This window comes from Cydia splendana, chromosome 7 (genome assembly GCF_910591565.1).
Source record: "Cydia splendana chromosome 7, ilCydSple1.2, whole genome shotgun sequence".
In the NCBI taxonomy this organism is placed as follows: Eukaryota; Metazoa; Arthropoda; class Insecta; order Lepidoptera; family Tortricidae; genus Cydia; species Cydia splendana.
This window is the reverse complement of record NC_085966.1, coordinates 10,191,828-10,215,842: the sequence shown is the minus strand read 5'-3', so window position 1 is coordinate 10,215,842 and position 24,015 is coordinate 10,191,828. Positions and strand designations below refer to the sequence as shown.

At 39.7% G+C, this 24,015-nt stretch overlaps 2 protein-coding genes and 2 long non-coding RNA genes across 7 annotated transcripts in view; 2 read left to right on the top strand and 2 right to left on the bottom strand.

The window, feature by feature from the left end:
- The window catches only part of LOC134792122 (protein roadkill), a 64,374-nt gene extending 51,871 nt beyond the window's left edge, over window positions 1-12,503 (top strand). For all 4 annotated transcript variants that reach the window (XM_063763326.1, XM_063763328.1, XM_063763325.1 and 1 more), the window contains 5 exons: window positions 2,373-2,710; window positions 5,351-5,592; window positions 8,746-8,924; window positions 9,984-10,126; window positions 10,412-12,503. In XM_063763326.1, coding sequence (XP_063619396.1) covers window positions 2,373-2,710; window positions 5,351-5,592; window positions 8,746-8,924; window positions 9,984-10,126; window positions 10,412-10,565 — 1,056 coding nt within the window. In that variant the 3' untranslated portion in view covers window positions 10,566-12,503. The remainder of the gene's footprint in view (window positions 1-2,372; window positions 2,711-5,350; window positions 5,593-8,745; window positions 8,925-9,983; window positions 10,127-10,411) is intronic.
- Window positions 1-24,015, bottom strand: part of LOC134792135 (uncharacterized) — a 688,366-nt gene that overhangs the window by 484,265 nt on the left and 180,086 nt on the right. The gene's annotated exons all lie outside the window — the stretch shown is intronic.
- Window positions 16,653-22,864, top strand: LOC134792115 (origin recognition complex subunit 2). The gene is made up of 7 exons (XM_063763302.1): window positions 16,653-16,878; window positions 17,186-17,401; window positions 19,655-19,743; window positions 20,199-20,372; window positions 20,984-21,512; window positions 21,887-22,120; window positions 22,598-22,864. Exons 1-7 carry the CDS (start codon window positions 16,713-16,715, stop codon window positions 22,792-22,794), a joined length of 1,605 nt encoding a protein of 534 aa, XP_063619372.1. The 5' UTR covers window positions 16,653-16,712; the 3' UTR covers window positions 22,795-22,864.
- Window positions 17,927-19,177, bottom strand: LOC134792490 (uncharacterized). Its single transcript, XR_010144433.1, has 2 exons — window positions 18,957-19,177; window positions 17,927-18,412 (listed from the first exon to the last, which is right to left on the bottom strand). It is a non-coding gene; the product is annotated as an uncharacterized LOC134792490 (long non-coding RNA).

Genomic DNA, 24,015 nt, shown 5'->3' with positions numbered 1-24,015 from the left:
TGGTATTACCTTTTTGATGCTTTTTACCCAAAAATCTATTTGATTCGCGAACGATAACGGTGTTCTCCGCATTATGCTCGACGAGGCGGCACGTACACTTATTAAGGTCTTCGCTCTAGCTTGGTTCAATTTCGGCTTCTTGATCATCATTTTGTTGACCGTTATTAACGGAATTATGTTTTTTTATATTTTATACAATATTTGTTAGTTTGTATAAACTTATTTGAACAATAAATCTAACTAATCTGATCATGTGTATTAAAAGTAAGAACAGTAAAGTTCTTGAGCCATATTTACAAGTACATTTCATTGTTTCCGTAGACGTATAGATACGGCAGTCGAGGTTGGAGCATCAATGGCTGACCGTTGAGACAATTGCTAGACGCTAGGCTCAATTCATCTCTTTATATCGCTTAATGGTTATCAATTTACGCGTTGTTATCCGAGTGGGTGGCTATTATTGATCGCAAGAAACAATGAGCGCTTCAGTGTATGGCCCTGAAACGCAACCTTAGACCTGGTACACGTTATGACGGAAGGTTTTATATAACCACAGACACATGTACAGATAATGGCTATTGACTGATGTCAGAACGAATCACCTTGGTACCTGCAGACAGCTCACCACCGATGTAAATACCTACATATAACGGCTAGCTGAAGCCCTGAAACGTTGGCTCGCGGAAGTGACGCGCTGGACACGTGACGCGCTCAAGGAGAAAACTTTTAGCTAGGAAAAGATAACATGCCCTATCTATATACTAATAAATCATATCGACAAGCATAAACTATGTAGGTACATATTATATTTGACGGCCAAATTTTGCGATAAATAATAAAATGTTTACCTTCAAGTTGCGTAACAACGTACAAACATTTTCATAGTGTAGTTTTAAAATCTTATGCTTACTTATAATACCTATAGCCATTAAATATCCGCACTAGGCACTGTATCGAATGTCTCAAAAAATAATTCAATTACTTAGTGCAAATAAGTACCTACCTATTCTATTATGAGTTATGACTTATGAGCTTATAAGTGTCGGACCACAAATATCAGTAATTTTAGTAATTTCACGGACAATCGCCATGTGTTTGTAAGTTTCTCATCCAGCTCGATCCCCAAGTAGGATATTTAAGAATAACGTCGAATGTTACATCAACAACTTTACGTAACTTATTATTTATTATGACACTTATTCGCCACCATCGCAATGAGATAAGCGTCAGTCAGTAATCGATTAACTTGCCTATAAGTAGAGGAGAGAAAGCCGGAGACTAAATTTCTAATTTAGACGCCCGTAATTGTTGTCTAAGTTGGAAAGTTACCTGTCGGCATAGGAATTTGGGGCTCGCGTTTTCCAAATGAAACTTACCCATAAAGATAGTTCTACTTTGCCGATGAAAGCGTCTTAGAGAAAAAAGTAGGCAGGTACGTTTAAATGTCAGAACGCTAGTTAGGTATGGATACGGATAAAAGGAACGAGACGTCCCTGTTCTCATGTTAGAATAGTAATCTGACGATAAATCTGTCCACGTCTGCCGTATAAGGCGGACGGACGAGTTGGAATCTGCAAATGGGCGTTATCTGCGAGTCCGCAACCGCGGGGATGATGCGGGCGGCCTTGGAGCGGGTCGGCGACCGGGCGAAGACCCCAACAGCACCGCAAGCCCGCAAGCAGCCAACGGTCGAGGGCAACGACCACCGCCGGAGCCCGCGACCAATTCTCACCTATTCCTCCTGACCTTCACCTTGCTCCAAGCCTCCACCCGGATCCGACTAGGCCCCGAGCCACCTTACGAAACGCTCCAAATACCTTTATAAAGTTTCTGCTTAAAATGTTTTCTGTTAGGTATGCGCCCGACCTTAAAAGTAATGACAAGCCTTTATACAGCGAATTTAAGAAGCATTTGACATCTGTATGTGACTTATGTCACACATAGTAAACCTATCTTGATGATATCAATATCGCTCATAATCACGGAAAAGCCATCGCTTGGCTATATACTACCAATTTAACCATGTAGTTATGACCGCACGCGCCCGGCATACAAAAGCGATACCAAGTATTCGAGGAGATTCGCGAACAAAGGACAATATCCAGCAAATAGTTTTACGATCCATTTTAAATGATTTATTATGTTGATATAGACGGTGGATCTCACTTGGAGGCGTGTTCGATACGTCAACATTGAATCTACCCACGCATGTGGCGTTTTGTGTGTTTACCAATGAAAGGGACCTAAATGTTACCAAGCCTCAAAATGCCTATTTACTCAACTTTTGCAAGTGTAAATAATAAAAACACCTTTATTCGTTTTGATCAAATTTGCATTAAGCCTACTAATGGTTGCCTTTGTTCTTGTTACAGGTCAAAGTGGTGAAATTCAGTTACATGTGGACAATAAACAATTTTAGTTTTTGTAGAGAAGAGATGGGTGAAGTGTTAAAATCATCGACATTCTCAGCCGGTGCTAGTGATAAGTTAAAGTGGTGTCTCCGTGTTAACCCTAAAGGACTCGACGAAGAGAGCAAAGACTACTTATCGTTATATCTATTATTAGTGTCGTGTAATAAATCAGAAGTCCGAGCAAAGTTCAAGTTTTCAATATTAAACGCAAAGCGGGAAGAAACGAAGGCGATGGAGTCACAGCGCGCATACAGATTTGTTCAAGGCAAAGACTGGGGGTTCAAAAAGTTCATTAGAAGGTGAGTCATACCTTAAACTTTTATATGAACATTCTTTTATTTGAGCATTTTCATTTAATGTTTTAGGCTATGCCTATACTTATTTTTTTAGCATTAGAAATAACTCCGCTGAGTAAACATGACCATTTATATCTGGCACTTTACTCGGGATAATAATTATTTAATCACTACAAGCTCGGTTTACTCACTATTTGGGTACTTGAACATTTTACCTGATTTAGAACTGCATGTTTACTTCTGCGGTTTTCTTTCTAATCCCTAAAAAGCAAACTATAACTTGGGTTCTTCTATTTAAATCACGCTTAAATGATAAAAAAATGCATGCTACATTTGTCTTGTCAGATTTTTGTCGGCCGGTCTTACAATCTTAAATCAAAATGCCCATTATCTTTTTATTTGTCTTTTTCACGGGTGCCACTTTTAATCAAATCTCTACCGTTTTAACAAGCACTTCAGATTTGATCTCGAAGCATTTTGTGAGAAAATAATAATGTATGTGTACATACCTACTTAATGTATACATATATGTGGTTTAAAGATGTTGCCAGATTTTATCAAATCCCACGACCTGACCGCTGAGTCGTGGTACCAACTCCAGTTTATATATTAGACTAAAACTGTATTTATATTGCTTGCTTAATTATTAATTGTCCAGTGTAACTGTGATCTCAGACATCTCCGATATTTGTAGATAACATGCGTAACCGTAGATTACGATTTCGGACGTGCATGCAAATTTAATCAAATCAATTTTTCGTATGCGATTATTTTCGATCGCTCTTATTTAATTTTCCGCTAGCTCTGTATTAAAGTTATGTTTACACATCAATGCATGACAAAAGCGTTTATAGATTTGCCGCAAGTGCGAGTAGGAAATGTGTGAACTAGTACCTATCACTAATCAATGTGTAAACAGGCGAGCGATGGGAATGAATGCTGTTGTCCAGTAAAACGTGCGTGGAGTGCATCGACGTTGGCACTCGACAGACCATAGCCGGCGCACATTAAACACGTACAGATACCACTTATCTGGCTAGAACCCAGTCCGTTTAATAGATGTTGTTGTGACTGTTAAGTACACAAACACTATATTTACCTATTATGATTATTCGAATAATCTCTTTATTATTATCGTGGTCGTGTTAACTTGCTTAAAGTACTTAAAGTTTGTTCTAAAGCGACGTATTTCTTAATTAATACTATCAAAGATAATTTAGACGATGAAAGTCAATTGCCATAGTAATCTCTGGCAGTGCCACCATGGGTATTGGCACCATGTATTAAATGTAAACAATTCTCTGACGAAAAACTGCTCTCATATAATCGTGATCAATGGAAACAGCCAATGACGTAAACAAACCACTACTCCGCCACACAAGTATTATACAATGATCACGTACCATCTTGTAAAGACCGAGTGTTCTAATGTTATTATATTAGTATTTTAATAATGATTAACCATTTGTGTCAATAAGTACAAATTTGTTTAAAGTGCTGGCCCCCCGTCTCTTTGCGCTTGCTTTTGAGTCAATACTGTGCCAGCGAGATTGGCGCCATCTTTGCAGCTTCGTACAGAAGTATAATATCAAAGTCGATCGTTTTATTGTTGCGACACGATTACCTTTTATAAGCCCACGTGCAGCGGCATGTTCACCGATATGTTCTTTATTACTTGTTAGTTGATTATTATAACGCCTTTATCCAGCCATAAACATCGCATTATTCATACATTAGAGTACAGTCTTCATCAGATATATATTATGCTAGACGTGCCCGCGGCTACGCTCGTATTATATGAGTAAACTAGGTAAATATTTAGAAATACATGAATACTACTTTATTGTAAGACAGTGCTTTTCATAGTACTTACCGATATTTTTGAAGATACAGATAGACATACGTAATCAAATAAAAGTGCGCTAGCACTTAACAATTGTGAGCTAACTTGGTCTTAGTCACAGTCCTTAACACCGGACAGCTGAGGGCGTTGACTTGCTAAGTCTTCCGGTTTCACCTATCACTCGAACAAAAACAAGGCAATTCAATAGCGATTCACTCCCGCTGCGATAGTTTAGTATTTCTTCCATAGAAGGCAGATTAACGAGCAACATAGTCGCGAGTATGTTTAATTCATAACTACTCGTAATGAGTACCTAATGACCATTTCAGTTTTTGAAACTAGCCTGTTAATATTCACTCACGCTCAGATTTTGACATGCCTTACTGGCCTTTCAGGGGTATAAAATCTTATGGACACAAGCCTCGCATAAGATACTAGCGTTTCCTGCCAGCGATTCCATACAAAATTGCTTACCGCACAATGCCGCGATCGATTTTGCATACAACCACTTGAACCGCTGCGCCGCGTGCGAGACATGTCGACGTATAGTTTTGTGTCCCTACGCTGCGCTGACCTAGTACAGAATGGTTAATATCAGTACAAAACTGTCAGATAATTTTGATTCTAAATTTAAAACATCATCGAAGCTCTGTGATCTACGTATTGTAATTACTTTCTCATCTATGGTTATCTAAATTATCAGTAGCTAGTTTTATTTCCCAATCGTATTTGTACTTTTGTACATAAACCTGGCCTAATAACCAAAATTCAAGCCTAACATTTAATATTCTCAATTCCAGAGATTTCCTACTAGACGAAGCAAATGGACTCCTACCAGAAGACAAGCTAACGATATTCTGCGAAGTGTCAGTAGTCGCGGACAGTATAAACATCAGCGGGCAGAGCAACGTGGTGCAGTTTAAAGTGCCCGAGTGCCGGCTCTCGGACGACCTGGGCGCGCTGTTCGACAACGAGCGGTTCTCTGACGTCACGCTGGCAGTCGGCGGCAGGGAGTTCCAGGCGCATAAAGCGATATTAGCAGGTAAAAATCTCATTCAATTAAATTAAACATTACTTATGTAGTAACATCAACCTTATGCATTTGAAATATGGTTTAAGAATTATCAGTTAAGCTCCATTTAGACGGTTCTTGACGGCTCTCTCCCCATTTGAACTTGCATGCTATTTTTGTTACATTGCGGTAGACTCTGTGCGGAAAGAGTCATGAATTGTATGGGATCCAATACATTCTATGATTCTTCTTCCTCACACTCTATTTGGTCGAGCGACTGAATTCATTCATTGTACCCTGTAGTTAACAAAATATGCAAGTTCTTGAACCTCTAAATGGGGCTTTGACAACGTGAACGATGGTACCGAAACCCATGTTTAACTTCTCTTCTCAATTGTTCTTTATCTGTTATGAATTTTGTCACGGCCGCGGCACGTAACGCACTTATGTATACGCTCTAGTGGCTACTTACAATGGCTACAGGTTACCTACTTACATAAAAATTTGACTCGGGACTGTAAAGTATAAAATATTTTTACCTAATGTTAATTATAATTATCTATCCGCTCGTATCAATCCTACAGATAACAATGTGCACTTGTGCAGTATAAAACACGAAAAGAATATGAGTTGGGCACTTACATGAGCATTCGATGAACACGTCATATTGTTCAGTTAGCACTAATAACTCGCAGCGGGTCTATACGATAACAATGTCACAAACGCGGTTAGGAGCTCAGAATTTCCGCTCAGTTTTTCCTCTCCTATTATAAATACAACGTAATTCTGGTTTTGTTGTTTTAAAGTATGATTCGGCAATATCCCGAAGGACTCGTACCACATTCTTATCGTTACTTCGTGTTTGACCCCAATTTTTTTAACGCTTTTGTTTCCTAGTAGTCGAAAAAATGTGTTGCCCGGTTTACAGAATTTATACTACTTTTTTGACTACGTTACAAAGGTTACAATATACATAAATCTCTCTCTCTTCTCAGCATTATTATTCCCATCCGATTGTGGAGTCTGCTCTTCTGGTATTTTCTCTCCACTTCGCGCGATCGGACGTGTCGTACAATACAGGGTGATTCAGGAGACGTGAGCAGGACTAACACTGCGCATATCGTTAATTATAAGCAACTGTTTCGTATCAGTATTAGTGAGGTTAACGTTAATTTTCTAGTCGTGTTGAAAAAAAAGTTATTAATTTTTTTACGACATGCATGGTCACCCTAAAATTAGAATACTAAACTACCGATATTCTGTGTCAAATTGAATGTCATTACACTCATTACTGTCATCACGGTCTGGTTACTTTTGAAAACTCGTATCTCACTCAAGTTTGACAGTTTATTTTCTTCATAATCAAAATGCCATTACGGTTAAAGAGGTTTTATGTTTATTAATTAGGTCCTGTAGGGTGACCATGATTGTTCAGAATTAAATTTGCCCTCACCAAAAAGTAAAAAAAATAGGAAAAAGTGTTGTTGTTTCTCCTAAATACGACGGTGATCGATCAATTATCAGTTACTGAGTGTGCAGGATTAGTCCTGCTCACGTCTCATGAATCATCCTGTATACATAAATATTTTATTCTATTCTTATGATAGTTATGATGTAATGCGGTTTTAGTTGTATGTTTATCTTATGAGTCTTATGACATGAAGGTATACAAATGATTAAAAGTTTTCAAACAAAGTAATTTGAAAGACATTAAACAATAACTATACAACCCTTTACTTTATCTCTCAAAGTAAAACCGAACAATCAGGGCATCCAGCCTACATTCCAGTCACTAGGCCTTGCTCCCAAATTGGTGTACCAGAAAGTTCGAAACGAGAGCAAATTACTGCTGCACCCAAAAGAGTAGAAAAAAAAAGTAGGACGGTACTCGGTGCCTGCATTTTTCTAGTCCGCTTCGTCATGAAAGATACTTACTTTTAGATAACAATAACTGTTTGTAAGTGGCACATTCGTCAGTTTTGGACCGCCGGCCAATGCGAGAAATATAACAGTACCTGTATATCTAATAACCCCTATGTAAACATTCGTGGAAGGGGAAACTGCTTCACGCTACTCTAGCCGAGAAGGGTGCGCAAAATACGTATTTTTCTTCAAATGGATACCGATTTTTCGGTTAGCGATAAGCGTTACCGACGTGAAGTAGGAGTCGTCTTTATCCTTATTGATGACTTTTAGCTAAAAATAACTTGTTTTACAATCGCCCTTGTAAACGTATAATTTGTTTCTTGCTTTTTCGTTTACAGCTAGGTATTTAGATGCTTAATAAATTCTTAGTATAGGTAGAATACATTGTTAAATATATTTATGTATATTGTATACAATACAAAAAAACGATAGATACTCACCTGTATAACTCGATCTAAATTTATACTGATTGAAAATCTATTTCCCAATTAGTTGGCCATCGTTACGAATTAGTTAATTAATAACGTTGGATATGCCGGCCGGTAGAGCGGAAAAGTTACGTCAGGTCTCGGTTAGAGCTGTAACAGATTAGGAAGAATTTTTATGGCAACCGATTTCTAATGGAAAATTATATTCTGTAAAGTTCTGCTTAAACATCTTAACTTTTTCTAGTTCTTAATTAGGGTTCCGTACCCAAAGGGTAAAAACGGGACCCTATTACTAAGACTCCGCTGTCCGTCTGTCCGTCCGTCTGTCTGTCTGTCACCTGGTTGTAAGTCATGAACCGTGATGAAATTTTCACAGATGATGTATTTTTGTTGCCGTTTTTTGCATAATGGTACGGAACCCTTCGTGCGCGAGTCCGACTCGCATCTGGGGATTTTTTTTATTTTTGATAGAACTGATATACGTATAAACTATCTAAAGAATCCGTTAGTTTGCTGACTTGCGTGTCTGCTGCCTACACTGCTTCCAATGTACATGCGTTTTCAATTTTATATCTATTATAATGATATAGAGTTCGACTTAATGACAGAACTCTGCACAGACTTTAACGTGAAAAAGTATTGCAGTGTCATTTTATAATGACGTATTTTCAAATTGGCGTTAATGATGTCACTTATGCACTCTGTCAGCGTCACTACAAATTCTGTGCAGGGTTAGCTTGCTCCAACTCTGACCTCATCCCAGAAATAGAACTTAAGCCTGAGTGATGATAATGTTCCTCTATTAACATACGTTGTCGTACAATTCCAGCGCGGAGTCCCGTCTTCGCGGCCATGTTCGAGCACGAGATGGAGGAGCGCAAGCGCAACCGCGTGGACATCACGGACGTGGACCACGAGGTGCTGCGCGAGATGCTGCGCTTCATCTACACCGGCCGCGCGCCCAACCTGGACAAGATGGCCGACGACCTGCTCGCCGCCGCCGACAAGGTAACGCGGTATTAGGTAGTGTCGATTGGGGAGCTTCTAGGGCTCAAATCAAAAGACAAAACCTGCGCGGTGACTAGAATATTGATTGGCCACTGTAAGTTGGACAAACACATGTTTCAAATCGGAAAGAAACAAGATGTGACATGCAGGTTCTGCCAGGAGTCAGAGGAGACTGCCAATGCACATTCTCTGCTCCTGTGGACCACTAATGTCAAAAAGAAGTACCTACCTAGGGCGACACGTACTGCAACCCGATGAGGTACAGAGCATTACGGCCCAAAGAATCTGCTGGAATTTCCTGGATTCAACGGGCATTAGTAGTGAACTTTATAGGGCCGTCACCATAGATCACTGCTTGGTCGACGTGGCACTCAAAGGCCCACAACACCCCAATAATAATAATAGTTGTACTGGGCATTTTCCGCAAATCGACAACCATTGTGCCTATTTTGCGTGAAAACGAGGTAGCACTACGCTACCCACCCCAGATCCTCCATGAAACCTAGCAGTGTCTTCAGGTTAACTAGTCTAGCTAACTGCCTCCTTCAGTGTGCACGGAGTCCCTAGGTATTGGTTCCTGTATACTTTTTTTTTTTCATTTATTTATTAACACGAAATATTTATATACATTCAAAGAATTATGACAGCGAACAAAGCCCCCTGAGGCTTAACTGCCTGTTTACGGTCAAGGAGAATATGTTTCGCTGTTTCCTCTTCTTCCATGCACGCTCTGCACATGGGGCTGTCCGTTTTACCCATATTATGTTGGTGTTTGTGTTAGTGTGTTAAGTATGTCCTGTAATTGGTCCTACTATTTAGTTCGTGTCTGGGTGTTTTCAGTAGTATTTTGATGAGCTTGTAGTTTTGACATGAGATATACAACCGCGTGGACATCACGGAAAATAGGGTTCTTTTTCTGCTACATAGCATTGAGTTTGAAATCTCGTCTGGTTTAAAATGTACCTATGGGGGATAATATTTTTGCTAATTTGAATGTAGGACTTTGTTTTATTGAACCTGGTCCCTGTATCATAATTAACAGATACGTGTCTTTTCCAGTACGCGCTGGAGCGGTTAAAAGTAATGTGCGAGGAAGCGCTGTGCCTCAACCTGTCTGTGGAGACGGCGGCCGACACGCTCATCCTGGCCGACTTGCATTCCGCCGACCAGCTCAAGGCGCAGACCATAGACTTCATCAATACGTTAGTATACTTGATTTATTATTTTCTCTTTATGTTAGTTACGAGTACAACATACATACATTTCGTAAAAATATTGTGTTATCCTAATGCTCGGATATGGCCTCATAAGTGCATATTTGGCATCCGACTTCTGGCTAAGAAAGATACTCCTACCATCCGTAAAACGATATGATATGTTCTGTTAAATCATCACGAAACTAATGAATTCGATATTGTAAATATAGGGTAATCCGACGTGAATGCGACGTGGCAATTTATAATATGGGATTTATTCGCACTTCGCAGGTCGCACGCGACAGACGTGATGGACACGGCGGGCTGGAAGAACATGATCTCGTCGCACCCGCACCTCATCGCCGAGGCGTTCCGCGCGCTGGCCACGCAGCAGCAGCAGATCCCGCCCATCGGGCCGCCGCGCAAGCGCGTCAAGCAGGCCTAGGCCTCCGGGACACCGAGCCTGAACATATCCCGAGGAACGAGAAACATGCGCGAGACGTTTCCCTACGTGCCAATGTTCGGTGTGGACGCTTCGACCGCCCGTTTTGCCCTCTTGAAACTTCTACGCTTGAGAGTTTCACTTTGGGGTGGGGACGGAAATTTTTGTCAAAATGGCTATCTTTGACGATTATATCTGTCCCTCCGTGTGTGAGAAAATTTAAAGTACAGAAGCGAAGTGAGGCGAGTAGATAGGCGGGGTGTCGGTGTGCGTGGCTGGAAAAATACGCTGATATATATAGAACCGCTCGCCTTTTGCCTCAGGAAAACTGGCGTCGTCCGTTTATTATCTGTCGCGTATCCGATACGAATGTTGAGTTGAGGACGCGTCGTATGGCATTCGACAGGCCGTGATCCCGCGTCGGGCCGTAATGTAGTGGCGACGAGTGCGGTGGACCAGTTGGTGTAGTCGTGGATCCCCGGATTCATCCTTTTGTTTACTATGATTGATCTCAAGACGATATTCGATCCTAACGTTTTTGTCTCTCGCGGTCGGCTAGTGGCGCCGCTTTATAATTATTACTTTTAATGTGTAGATTTACAGAGTTTGGACGCTTTTTGCGCGTTGCCGTAGTTCGGATGTAGCGGAGGTTATCGATATGTGTTAAGGCTTGGAGTTATCTTTTTTATGCATGTCGTTTATGTGGAAATTCTCTTGCACTGTTGCGGTTATGTTTTTGTGTAAATTATTGCTATTGTATAACAAATACGAAGCTCATGTCTAGAAAATATCCAATATCCATGTCATGTAAATTTAATCATATGATTACGCGAAATTATCGGCTAACAATTATTTTTATTTAATGTAACGAATCAAATATTTAATTAAAAGTAGCGACTTTTCAGTTCGGATAATCATAATCAAATTGAATTTATTCAATAAAATAATCTCATTCCCGTGAATAATATCCATTACATAAGATTTCTCGGTAGATGTTTGAAAGTAGTAACTTTTGAACATAATGGTTGCAGTAGAATGGTATTTGAATGCAATAAATCTGTGAAAAGCTCGCGTTGCGTAGGGTTGCGTGCACCGGTGTCTCAGGCGGCATTAATGAACTAAGGAATTGTCCGCGTGAGACACCGTTGCAGTAACCCTGCGGGTAGCATTTGTAGAAGCTTAGGTGACTCGAGTGATTGTAAGAAGTCTATTGAAATCGTTGGTATTGTATATAGATGAGCTACGATCCCACCATTAAAGTAAAAATATTACTAAGTACTAAATTGTAAGTGGTATCACAGGTGAAGCCGTCATTTTTTATTGCATCATAAGAATATTCCAATCAAATGTTGTGATGTTTATTAAATTTTCCATAGGTATTACAAACACACACATACACAAGTTTTTTGTTTTCATTATTTATATGTACGGATAATTTAATTTGAGTGAAGTATGTATTAAAAGTATTGTGTAGTTGGTTGCGCTTCGTCGATTGTATCGCGAGTCACCAATGTCGGCGGTACGTCTTGCTCACTTGATTCATCAATATTTGTTGATCCGAAATTAGAATCATTCATTAATAACCCCGACCACGTTGTTTAAACATCATCCAAGATTGCTATGTGTCAACAGAAATTATGATAATGTATCGCTTAAATCAGTTGCTAGTCGCAAACGAAGCAAATGTTACTAATATCTGTTGATACAGAGCAATATTTTAACAAGACATTTGTGAGACTTGTGTGAGTTTGATCTACCCAAGTTAGGTAACTTTGTATTGTTAAACATTGTGGCCAATAAATAGTAATACAAACATTTTATACCCATGTCCGGAGTTGTTCGTGTAATTAAACTTACCTTTTACATAACAACGGTCAGAATATTAACTGTGATTTTCGACATTGTCAATAAGTTGAGCAAATAAATTAAAAATGATGTAAACATTGTTATTTTCTTTACTTCCTTTGAAATAACATCTCACAATCCCTTAACCCTTTAGTGGGTAACGGCAAGATATTTGCCGTGATACCACTCAGATATTTTTTTTTTCTCAATTAACGTGTTATTAGTTAATATAAATTTTGGTTCGCATAAGAGAATATACTCGTACCAATCTACGAAAAAAAGGAGAGCTGATAAACGTTATTCCATCCCTTGTTAAATGATGATTCTTAGGCCTGAACTTAGATTTTTAACTATTGCCTAAAGCCTGACAACAGTTTATTTGACCCTCGCCATTTTGCGGATTTTCAATGGTACTAATTTCTTTTACTGGCAACAAGTACTCTTTGATAACGAACGTTGGATGTCATCGAATGTCACCGATGTAAACAAACGGAAAATATCTACGAATATATTCAAATATAAACGGTTTTATTACAAAAATGCCAAAAAAAATTACCAGAGATGCGAAAAAAATTGTAGTGAATGCAATCAAATACTTACAGCTTAAAAAAGACGAAGGATTACATAGCATTCCAATAAACAATGTTTTAAAGTTGGTTGTTGACATGACCGGTATTGACATTTTATAGTGCGGTTTTATTGAACTGGTTAGTTGTTAGGTTTAAACTTGAATATTTCATTTAAGGTTTGTTTGTTATGTAGATCGACGATAATAATCCTGTAATCGAATTGGAGACTGAACGTTTTATAATCGAGGTTGGTGGTCCTGAAAGCGACACAACATCTGATGAAAATCAGACTTCGTCAGAGTAAGAAGACGAAGAATATAATAATATTGAATATTTAGAATCAGATTTTGACGAATAGGTAAATTGAAAGAACCGAATTCTCTGTAAGCGATGTTTTGACATTATACGAGTATCAACCACGTATCAACATGAAGCCAATGCCCACTACCCTGACTATACATGACGTACGCACATTATTGCCATACGTAAGCTGTTTGCTGCGACACTATCTCAGGGTTAAATAAACTGTTGTCAGGCTTTACATTTGAACAATAATGTTTGTAAATAAAATTTTCTTTGCTGGATTTATCCGATAGTCACAATTCTCTAGTTTCAGAGACAAGTTTGGCAATATAAAGTATAAAGAAAAAAAATCTGTTATTTGATTATTAAAAAAAATGAAGACGGCAATATATTTGCCACTATCCGTTAAGTGTCTGGTGTTTATTAAAGGAAAGGGTAGGTTAGGCTACTATTGTTATTGATTTATATATGGAGCAATAGCTTAATTCAATACTTCAAATTATTACATGCTAGCAACCTATCCACAGTTTTGCTGGGATTACAATACCTACATATAATAGTATATGTATATTAAAAATATTATAAGTAGAACAAACAAATCTTTTTAAGTTAAATAAAGGTTTTAGTTATTTCTTATCATTCTATTGGTTTTTAATTTATTCATTTTAGATACTTCATGCCACCCGTAGTTCCCCCGGCAAACTGACATGACGGTCTTGTCACTTACTGCCCTTGGCTGATAGCGGCAAACATATTGCCGTCTTATAATTCGGAAACCTCGAAATAATATATATATTTCTCTTTCTCAAAAATCATAAAAAAAAATAATTCATGCTGTGCGTATCGTTAAAGTTCTCGATTCATTGCTATTAAAAAATAATGGTCAAAGGGTTAACCTCTTGTCTTTGATGTTAAGGATCCTGAAGAATGATTTTTTCACACTACCGGCGGTGCGGTAGTATGTTACGGCTTTTAACTTTGTACCAACTTGAACAGGGAGTGTCCAAAGAGCATATATGGGAGTGAGTGAGACAGAAATTTGACATTGCCAAACTTTGTCATTGTAAATGCCATACAAAGTGAGCTTGGTCCGAATCTAGGTACACATTAATTAGATGACCTACTCCTGAACATTTTTAGGTAGATAGTCGAGCCAATGGAGCTACCCATGTCTCTAATCGCTGCAGATCACCTGCAAACTTCTACTTGTGCCTTCAGTTAGGATCCTAGGTTGTTTTGTTTTTAACTTTCCACAGTAAAATAAATCTTATGGTCATTGTTTTTCAAGTGTAGTGAGAAATATGTAACTGGTCAACTTTGTCCGTAGAAAAAGGCACGAAATTCAAATTTTCTATTGGAGTACCCTATGGTTATACCAAATACCCTTCACGCCTATAATTTTAAATTTGTCGCTTTTTTTCTATTGCGGAAACGGCTTGACAGACTATAGTTTGGCCAGCGACTGTCACATTTCAAACCATTTTCAAACATAGATAGAGAGAATAATAAAATTCTACTGTCTTTTATCGTACGCTACTATAAAGCCCGCTCCAGACTCGTGTGCGAATCGCGGCGCGAAGCTGCGAAGTGCGAACGCGAGTGTGGAGCAAATAATATAATACTCACTAGTGTGGAGTCAAGATCGCAGATCAGCGAAATCGACTCCACACTCACGTTCGCGGCTTCGCGCCGAGATTCGCGCACGAGTGTGGAGCAAGCTTAAGACGTATCTAGTGATTATATTTTCTTTGGCTACTACTATAGTAGTTCGTTTTTTTAGCATTAGAAAAAAGGTAAACAATCTTGATGTGTCTTTTAATTGAAAAACACGTTTTAAAAATAAGTCACGGCAAATATGTAACAATTATGAATCTAAAGCCCCCTCCAGACTATGCGCGTGAATCGCGGGCGAAGCCGCGAACGCGAGTGTGGAGTCGATTTTCGCAGACAGCGACAGCGACTCCACACTCGCGTTCGCGGCTTCGCCCGCGATTCACGCGCATAGTCTGGAGGGGGCTTAATACGATCATTTTATATTCTTCTGCTATCATAAGTAATAGTTACTGATTTTTAAAAAGGGTTTTTCAATAAAAAGACTTGTCAAGATCGCTGACCTTCTTTATAATGTTAAAAAAAAAACGAACTATAGCAGCAAAAAAAGCGATGGGTATATTTTTTGAAGTGAAAACTTCTTTAGCGGCGCTGTGCTCTTTTTGTGATGGGGAAAAAATGTTAAACTCGCGACAGGTGTCACGTGACCGTAAGATTCGTAAGACTAAGACGTAAGACGGACACGTGACCTGATCGAAAAACTGTTACAATGTCATTAAGTTTTCACTTCTGCCGGCACTCCCGGAGTGCAACCCGTTGTTTTTTCTTATCTTCTTATTTCTCGACGAATTAGGCTTTAGGCTTACCAGACTATATTTTTCGTGATATAATTTATATTAAAAAGTTGGTCAAGCAGATCTTGCCAGTAGAAAAAGGCGGCAAATTTGAAAAATGTAGGCGCGAAGGGATATCGTCTCATAGAAAATTTGAATTTCGCGCCTTTTTCTACTGACAAGATTTGCTTGACCATCTATAGTTTATTTTTTTCTTTAGCCCCCTCTAGACTATGCACGTGAATCGCAGGCGAAGCCGCGAACGCGATTCACGCGCATAGTCTGGAGGGGGCTTTTGAATAGAACGAAAGTAATAAACAGTGTCTACAGACGACCGCACCGGACCGCGGTTAGGTGCGGTGCGGCGCACGTAATGATGGTGTGTGGTGCGGTAGTGTGTTCTGGCTTTAATAGCACGAGGACATTGACAGTTCAGAACTTCAGATTGACATTTGGCTTGGAAGCGCGGGACTTCGTTTGTCTGTACCATTACATTATTTGCAAAATAAACTTAATATTAATGGTAAAAGGCATCAGCTTCTATTGGCTTTTCGATATTTATGCAGCGAAAGTATCAGTTTTACTAATAGTATCAACTAGAATCCGCTCTTCCATCGTATAGTTTAAGAAATTCCTTTAACCGCTGGAACGCCGAACCGACAAACGTACTTGTACCCGTCAGATGCCTAGTGCCGGATCCGTCCCATCCCCCTCAACTGCCGGAGGGTCTTCAATTTTTGTACCCGTCAACTGCCGCGATCAAAAAAAAGTGATATTGTGCAAATGATATAAAACTCTATTTGTAAGTGTTTAGATCTCAAAATTGTAAAAATATAATACAATAAATTTGGTGACTGATAAGGCACAAGGCAGTTGAGACACTTTGTACAGATCTGGGACTAGGCAGTTGACGGGTACAAAAATTGAAGACCCTCCGGCAGTTGACAGGACTGGTACGGATATGGCACTAGGCGTCCCAAGGGTTAATTGTAGTTTTGTTTAGAACGTAAGCATCTTCCTTAGACAATATTCTGCATAATTTAGCACAAATGAGTGATACTCCTGAGACACCTCGAAGGACTGTGAGAAGAAGGAATAAACCTCAAAAATATGGAGATTTTATGGAATTATCTCCAGTGAAACGCCAAGTACAAGAAGACACTAGTTCGGATGACGACAACGATTTTGATGGTGTGCCCTCGCAAAAACCTACCGGTTGGTGCTTTTATATGATCTGGAATGTGATATTTTATAGATATTTCTAATCTATCAGTTTAACTGTAGGTAGACGTTATTTTTTTTGTAAGATATTGTTGAAGTCCTTGTCTGTTCCTTAAAAGCTGAAGCCATCAGGGCTAACATTACTATAGAGTAGGATACGCAACCGGAAAATATTTAGGCTTGCCAGACTATATTTTTGAGAAATACCATTATATACCAGTTTACCGATTTGCATTCCCTACTATAGAGGCTTTTGTTTTTGAAATAGAGTGATTTTTAAGGTGTCATTATTATGTTTTAGCTTTATTCACCAATGATGATGTTGAAGGGCAAGACATGTTCAAGTTTAAGTCACGGCGCACCAAGCACGACTTACAGAATAAAGTTAGAGATCTCCAGAATAATTCTCCAAGATTAGAGTCTCCTTTGAAGACTCCTCAGAAGAATATGCACTTGGAATCTGTTAAGAAAGTAACTGAGGCTACACCTAAAGTTGTTAAGGATATTATAAAGAAGAGTGAGTTGAATTTATTTTGTTTTAGTAGCTTTCATTTGAGCTGTCTCTATTTTAGTAATTTTAGTTTGTTTCAGAGAAGAAATTTTAGTTGTGTCTAAATTGCCACAATTTGCCGCCACCAGTAGTTAACAGTAAGTCCCTGGCGGTTTTCAAACTACGTTGCAAGGCTTATTTACTGGACCTCCAAAAGAATGTAACATATACTTTTGGTTGAGTGACCTGCTCTATAGCTATAGATATTTAACTTTTGTAAAGCTAGCACTTTTTTATCCACTGCGCATTGTTTGGTTTTGCTATCTTGTCCTATATGTAATAAATAGTGTAAATGTTTCTACTGTCCTTAGCTAGATACAAATACGGCGGTGGCAGAATAACAGCGTCCGTTGCTGCAAGTCTTTAGGGTCGCTGTGCCCCGAAGCCTTCTGGCACAGACATAAGCTGAGCCACTTTCCATTTCAATTAGTTTGTAAGCATTATCATGTACTTTTATTATGTACCTATGTTCAAACTTCTTGAATAAACGTCTTTTATTTGTATGTCTTTCCCATCACGGAACAATGGTGTTCCGGACCTTTGGGAGGCGTGCGTGGAGCCGAAGCCAACACGTAGAGGCCCTTTTGACACTTTGATGAAATGTAAGTGGTACACCAAGAGGAGGCTGCCCTTGCCCGTGTCATGGGACGCACACAGAGGCAGCACCCGCCAGGGTGTAAGGACTATTGAGAGTTGATGGAATCTAAAATGAACTAGGTTATTGGGTGAAAGCGATGGACTAAGAACAGAGCTATGGGGTAAAAAACCGGACGCCTGCCTAATAAAACGGTATGCAATTTTATTTCCGGCACACGGTGACTCGCCCTCACAAGATGGGCCCCCACAAAAAGCGACATCTAGGATGGCTCAAGGGCAACACCGGTGTGAGCGGCTCAGGGGTGTCGAGAGGTGTGCGCCGCTTTCTACCCAGTGGCTGTTAACAGCCACTGTGCCAACTCGCGTCTTATGCATATTTCACTTCCACCCCTGGAGCTTATAGCTCTAACGACTCCACTCTGGCCGGCCGGCTAAGGCAAGCCAGAGGCAGAGAATCCTTATTATTATTATTATTTGTATCTCCGTTACAAACTCGGGTTTTTAAGCCCGGTCATTTATAAGGCGTGCGTGGGGATATAGATCCAACACGTAGAGGCCGTTTGGAGAGCTTTGATGTCATGTAGAACGCCTGCTGGAACCCATTCACGGTTACATAAATAGATACCCGTAAACCGGTTTCAGCAGGCATTGGGACCTATTATAGAAAAATGGAAAGAGTCCTGGTCTATGGTTTAAATTTGGGTGGAAAATAAGTCTGGGCTATTGCTAAGAGTTCCGGACACCTGCCATAACATTGTGTTATACAGTGTTATCGAGGCAGGCGGTGACTCGCCACTCGTTAGATGGGCACCTGATGCGCCATCGTAAAGACGGCCAGGCGCAACACCGGCGTGAGCGGCTCAGGGGTGTCGAGAGGTGGTGCTGCGCGTTCTCCGAAGTTACTCGCGGCGTTATGCCCTTTAACACTTCCACCCCTGGAGCATATAGCTCCAGCGACTCCTCTCTGGACGGCCAATGAAGGCAAGCCAGAGCTGAGAGTCCTGCGGGTCCTCTTGGGGTCCACTCCGACCGACGAAGACACGCCGGAGACGGAGACCCTGACCGACTCTCGGGAGCACTCGGGTCCGTGGGGTCGTTACTCCCCAACAGCTCGCCACAAGCTGCCCTGCGGGCTTATTATTATTATTAAATATTTGGCTATGATATGGCTAAAATGTGAATCTCTGTTTGTGTTCATTCTCAAGAAACAAAGTAATAGTTATGTAAAGTTATAACAATAGAATAGAATATACTATTTATTTGAAAGAATATATGTATACAAAGGTGTGCTTATAAGTAGTTAGTAACAATATTCATTTGGCAAGCATTTATTAGCAACAATAATGACACTTGTAAATGTAGATCAAAAGAGCAGATAAATTTAGTTTTTGAAGTTTGTAATAATTTCACACTAGTGTAGTGTGAACTAATCTAGCCATGGGCAGTCGCATCTGTGAGGGCCTTTTCTTTCACTGTGCCCGAAGGAGGCCCCTCTTAGGGCCCGAGGCCGTGGGCGACGCACTTCGCCTGACTACGCCACTGATTTCGCATATCCAATTTAACTAATCTTCTAAAGTCACAAAACATTTCGTAATCAAAACAAATATTTACCGAATTTTCCAGGAATTGTAAAAGAAGTCGACAGTGGAAGTGATGAAGAGGATTTCTCAGGCAGCAGTAGTGATTTCGTACCTGACGAGAGTGAGAACGAGGTGAACATCTAGAAAAAAGATTTTCTATAGAATAAGTACCTTGCACATATCATCCTTCAAGCAGATAAGTCTGCGAGTGATACTATAAATTTTCATTTTAAAGGAAAAATGGAAAGATTCACTGCTTCAGGCAAGACTCGAACTTGCAACCTTTAGACTTCAACTGAGTTAAGGAATGTAAACAAAAAGGAAAGTTTTCCACGCTTTGGTAAGCTTTGGTAGCTCAGGTGGTCCGGTATTCTAAAAAGCCTGAAACAGTGAATTCATAAATTAAATTTTTACTTTTTTAATATAAGATTTCATAATCCTTATTCCAAAGACAAAATGGCTGCTAATGGAAAGTTAATAGTGTTAATGCGTTTTTCCGTTCCTGATGGCTTTCTGTAATTTTCTATCATATTTTTTCCGTTTCTTTTTGTTTTGAACAATAAAATATAGTAAAACTATATATTCAGGCTTCATCTGCATCATCATCAAGTGGTTCTGAAGAAGAAGAGGAAAACTATGCCCCGGTGGAGACCAAGCCAGCAAGCAAAGTTCAGGGAAGGGGCAGGGGCAAGGCGCGGCCCAAAGATTCAGAGTACATTGTCACTCCAGACAATTACTTCATGATGAATTCAAGCAAAAAGGTAATATGAATGCACACAAAAATACTTACACTTTTAACCGCCGTAGAATTATATATAATACAAAATCGGGCTCTTTTCGCCGCATCTGATAGATAAGACAAAACTTCGTGTAACTTCGTACCGCCGGCTACACGAGCACGCTCGATGAAAAATTCTATGGCGGTTAAAAGGTTATGTAGCAGAAGTGATGCAGCCGTTAAGGCAACCAAAACTACACTAAGGGCCAGTTGCACCAACCACATTTAGCGGACTGATCAACATCACTCAGCAGCCAACTATGAAACTTTCCATACGATAAAATTTTGCGAACGCTTTCACGGTGACATACAGATTGGTGCAACTGACCCTAAGTGATTTTTTGTTATTTCTGGCATAAACTAAAGGCTGGTTACACTAAACTCATAAATAATGGTTGGCAATCAAGTCTTCAATTGATTGCCAACCTTTTATTTTAGAGAAAATTACATTATTACATACCTAAAACCTAAAACTTGTAAGCAACCATATGGTCCGCAAATGGCATGGTCTGCATCAGGTTTCATATACATGTCTCATGTTGCCTGTTATTTGTGGCAATGTAACCATCACACAAATTATTTTGTTGTTTTCAGATAGCAACATCAGACCACACACTGGCAAGATTAAAGAATTTGAATCTAGACGACAACATGGAAAAAGATTACATTTCTGAAGAACACAAATTCAAAATAACAGAACTTAATCAGTCATATGAACAACTCTTTGATAAATGGATGTACATTTTAAGTGAAGATTTTAACATAGTCCTTTATGGGATCGGGTCAAAGAGATCAGTACTCCACCAATTTCAAAAAGAAAAGTTATCTGACTATCCATGCATAGTTGTTAATGGTTTCTTCCCAAGTCTTACGATTAAAAGTATTCTAGAAACAATTGTAATGGACCTCTTAAAATGTAGCCATGTTCCATCAAACGTGGGGGATGTAGTTAAATTGATTGAAACACGGTTATCGGATGAGGATATGGAGTTGTTTCTTATTATACATAACATAGACGGGACAATGCTACGGAACGCTAAAGCGCAAACTACTCTGGCCAGTTTGTGTCAGATCAAAAATGTTCACACAATAGCAACTATTGATCATATCAATGCACCACTATGTAAGTAAACGCCGTCCTCTTTTAATTAAGTAATCATAAATAATAATAATAAATTTTATGGGACAATCTTACACAAATCGACCTAGTCCCACAGTAAGTGGGTCTGGGCTAGTCCCAAAGTAAGGCCTATGTTGTAAGTACAGTCCCAATCAGATATATGAGATATATCAGAGCGGCCAAGGCGCCCACAAATATCTGAACACGCCTCTATTGTCAAGGCGGTAGAGTGCGTGTTCAGATATTTTTGAGCATCTCAACTGTACTAAACGAAGCTCAAAGTATAGAGTTGTGTTGTATTTTAGGTCATCTCCTGACTCCATGATTAGACTGAAACGCAGTAGATTCCGAAAATAATCTCAGAACCCCATTTTCAGTATGGGACCACAACAAGCTAAGCAAGTTCCGTTTCACCTGGTGGGACGTGACCACCTTCCTCCCGTATTCCGAAGAGACGTCCTACGAGAACTCGCTGATGACGCACCGCAGCGGCGCGCTGCAGCTCTCGTCGCTCAAGAGCGTGCATCAGTCGCTCACCACCAATGCCAAGGGCATCTTTAACATCATCATACAGTATCAGCTGGATAACCATAAGCAGCCGCATTATCAAGGTAATACCAGGCGTGGCTCACTCCGCGATTTCGTCGTGTCGCTACAAGTACATGCGGCCCACACCAATTTTGGTGTCTAGCAGTAGTTGTTGCCGCGCACCGCTACCGAACGGACGCCTGCTTGCGCTTGCGCCACCTAGCGGTCATATCTGGCGTAATAGACGCGTTTTTTTTAATGAACCTTCTGTACCTAGTACCATTATTATTTATTCTGTGATAATATATTAAATATACATGTTCTTATGTTATGACTCGCCACTGAACACCAATGCCAAAAGCATCTTGAACATCATCATACAGTATCAGCTGGATAATCATAAGCAGTCGCATTAACATTTTTTCTGTGTCCATAACGAGCAAGCGCAGGCAACCGAAAATTTTTCTTATTCGAAAAGATTTTTTTATAGCATACATTTTATTTCTGAATATCTTTAATCTCGAACAGTAAAACTGGAACCCAATTGTTCGTTTTTGCAGGTTTGCCTTTCAAGGAGCTGTATTCAAAATCGCGCGAACAGTTCTTGGTGAGCTCGGACATAGCCCTCCGAGCACAGCTCACGGAGTTCTTGGACCACAAACTCGTGAAAATGAAGCGAACGTACGACGGCAGCGAGAACTTGCTCATACCTATCGATAACTCCTTGCTGCAGCAGTTTTTGGAGCAAAATAGCTGACGAGGGAGTTTTTGTATGCAGCTTTTGAAAAGCATGCCGTCGTTTTATGTATTTATTAAATTATTTTTAATTAGTACGTGTTTTGATATTCAATCATCAAATACTGTACCAGGCATAGAAAAATAAGTTAAAGTGCGCACTCCATACAATTAGTTATTAGCCCGAAAGCTTGACATAAATGAAGGCATGACTAAGTGTAAGGCCTGAGTGGACGCTCGAGTTGAGCGTGCAGCGGGGCGGGGCGTGCGGCGTGCATGTTAAACAAATGCAAACGTATAGGAGCGGCCTTAGTGCACGCTGCTCAAATCACTTGTGAGCCCGACGCCACGCTGCACGCCCCGCCGAACGCTCCGCTCCGAGCGTCCACTCAGGCCTTACACTAAGGGGACGGATTAGGGCGCCCGTTGTAAAACTTGATATTCACGCTCCCGCAGTCGTCGTGCCTTCATTATGTCAAATTTTCGGCCTAATTACCAGTTGCATGGAGTGACCGGGGTAAAAATATCAGTCGCCGTGTACCTTGCTAGTGTCACAGTCTATAAAACAATACAGTCATTCGGCGAAGCAGTCTAGACAGGGCAATCGTGCGGGGTGCGAAGGGTGGATCGCGCGCACCCCGAGCTGCATACATCGCCATTGTTAGTACCTACCTAGCATTGTACTATTTACAGGGCTACAGTTCCGTTTTTTTAGCATTAGAAAGAACTTGCAAGAAGGTAAGCGATCTTGACATGTCTTTTAATTGAAAAAACCTTTTTAAAAATCAGTAACTATTACTTATGAAAGCAGAAGAATATAAATGATCGTATTAGATTAATAATTGTTACATATTTGCCGTAACTTATTTTTAAAATGTGTTTTTCAATTAAAATACATCAAGATTGTTTACCTTATTTCTAATGCTAAAAAAACGAACTATAGCGTGAAATTGCTAGGCATCAGGTCAGGGTAGGATAGGAAGTAGATAAACTTGGGATCATTGCTTAACTTGCATTATCATTATCGTATAGGAAAACACCTAATTAAAGTTTAAGTTTTTATTTTACAATCCCAGAAATAAAAATCTTAATAGGATTATACAATATATATCAACAGGCCAAGTTGTAAATTACTTAAACTTAATGACTTACATAATACAATAAAATTATTAACTAAAATTCTCTTCAACATATCTGGCACGTTTACTACGTTGCATCAACCAAACATCTCAATATTATCATT

Bases quoted from the DNA above. Each gene is read 5' to 3' on its own strand.
- LOC134792115 (XM_063763302.1), top strand. From the start codon at position 16,713: ATGAGTGATACTCCTGAGACACCTCGAAGGACTGTGAGAAGAAGGAAT. The intron at 16,879-17,185 runs GTTGGTGCTTTT...ATTATGTTTTAG, and splicing joins GCCCTCGCAAAAACCTACCG to CTTTATTCACCAATGATGAT. The intron at 19,744-20,198 runs GTGAACATCTAG...CTATATATTCAG, and splicing joins CTGACGAGAGTGAGAACGAG to GCTTCATCTGCATCATCATC.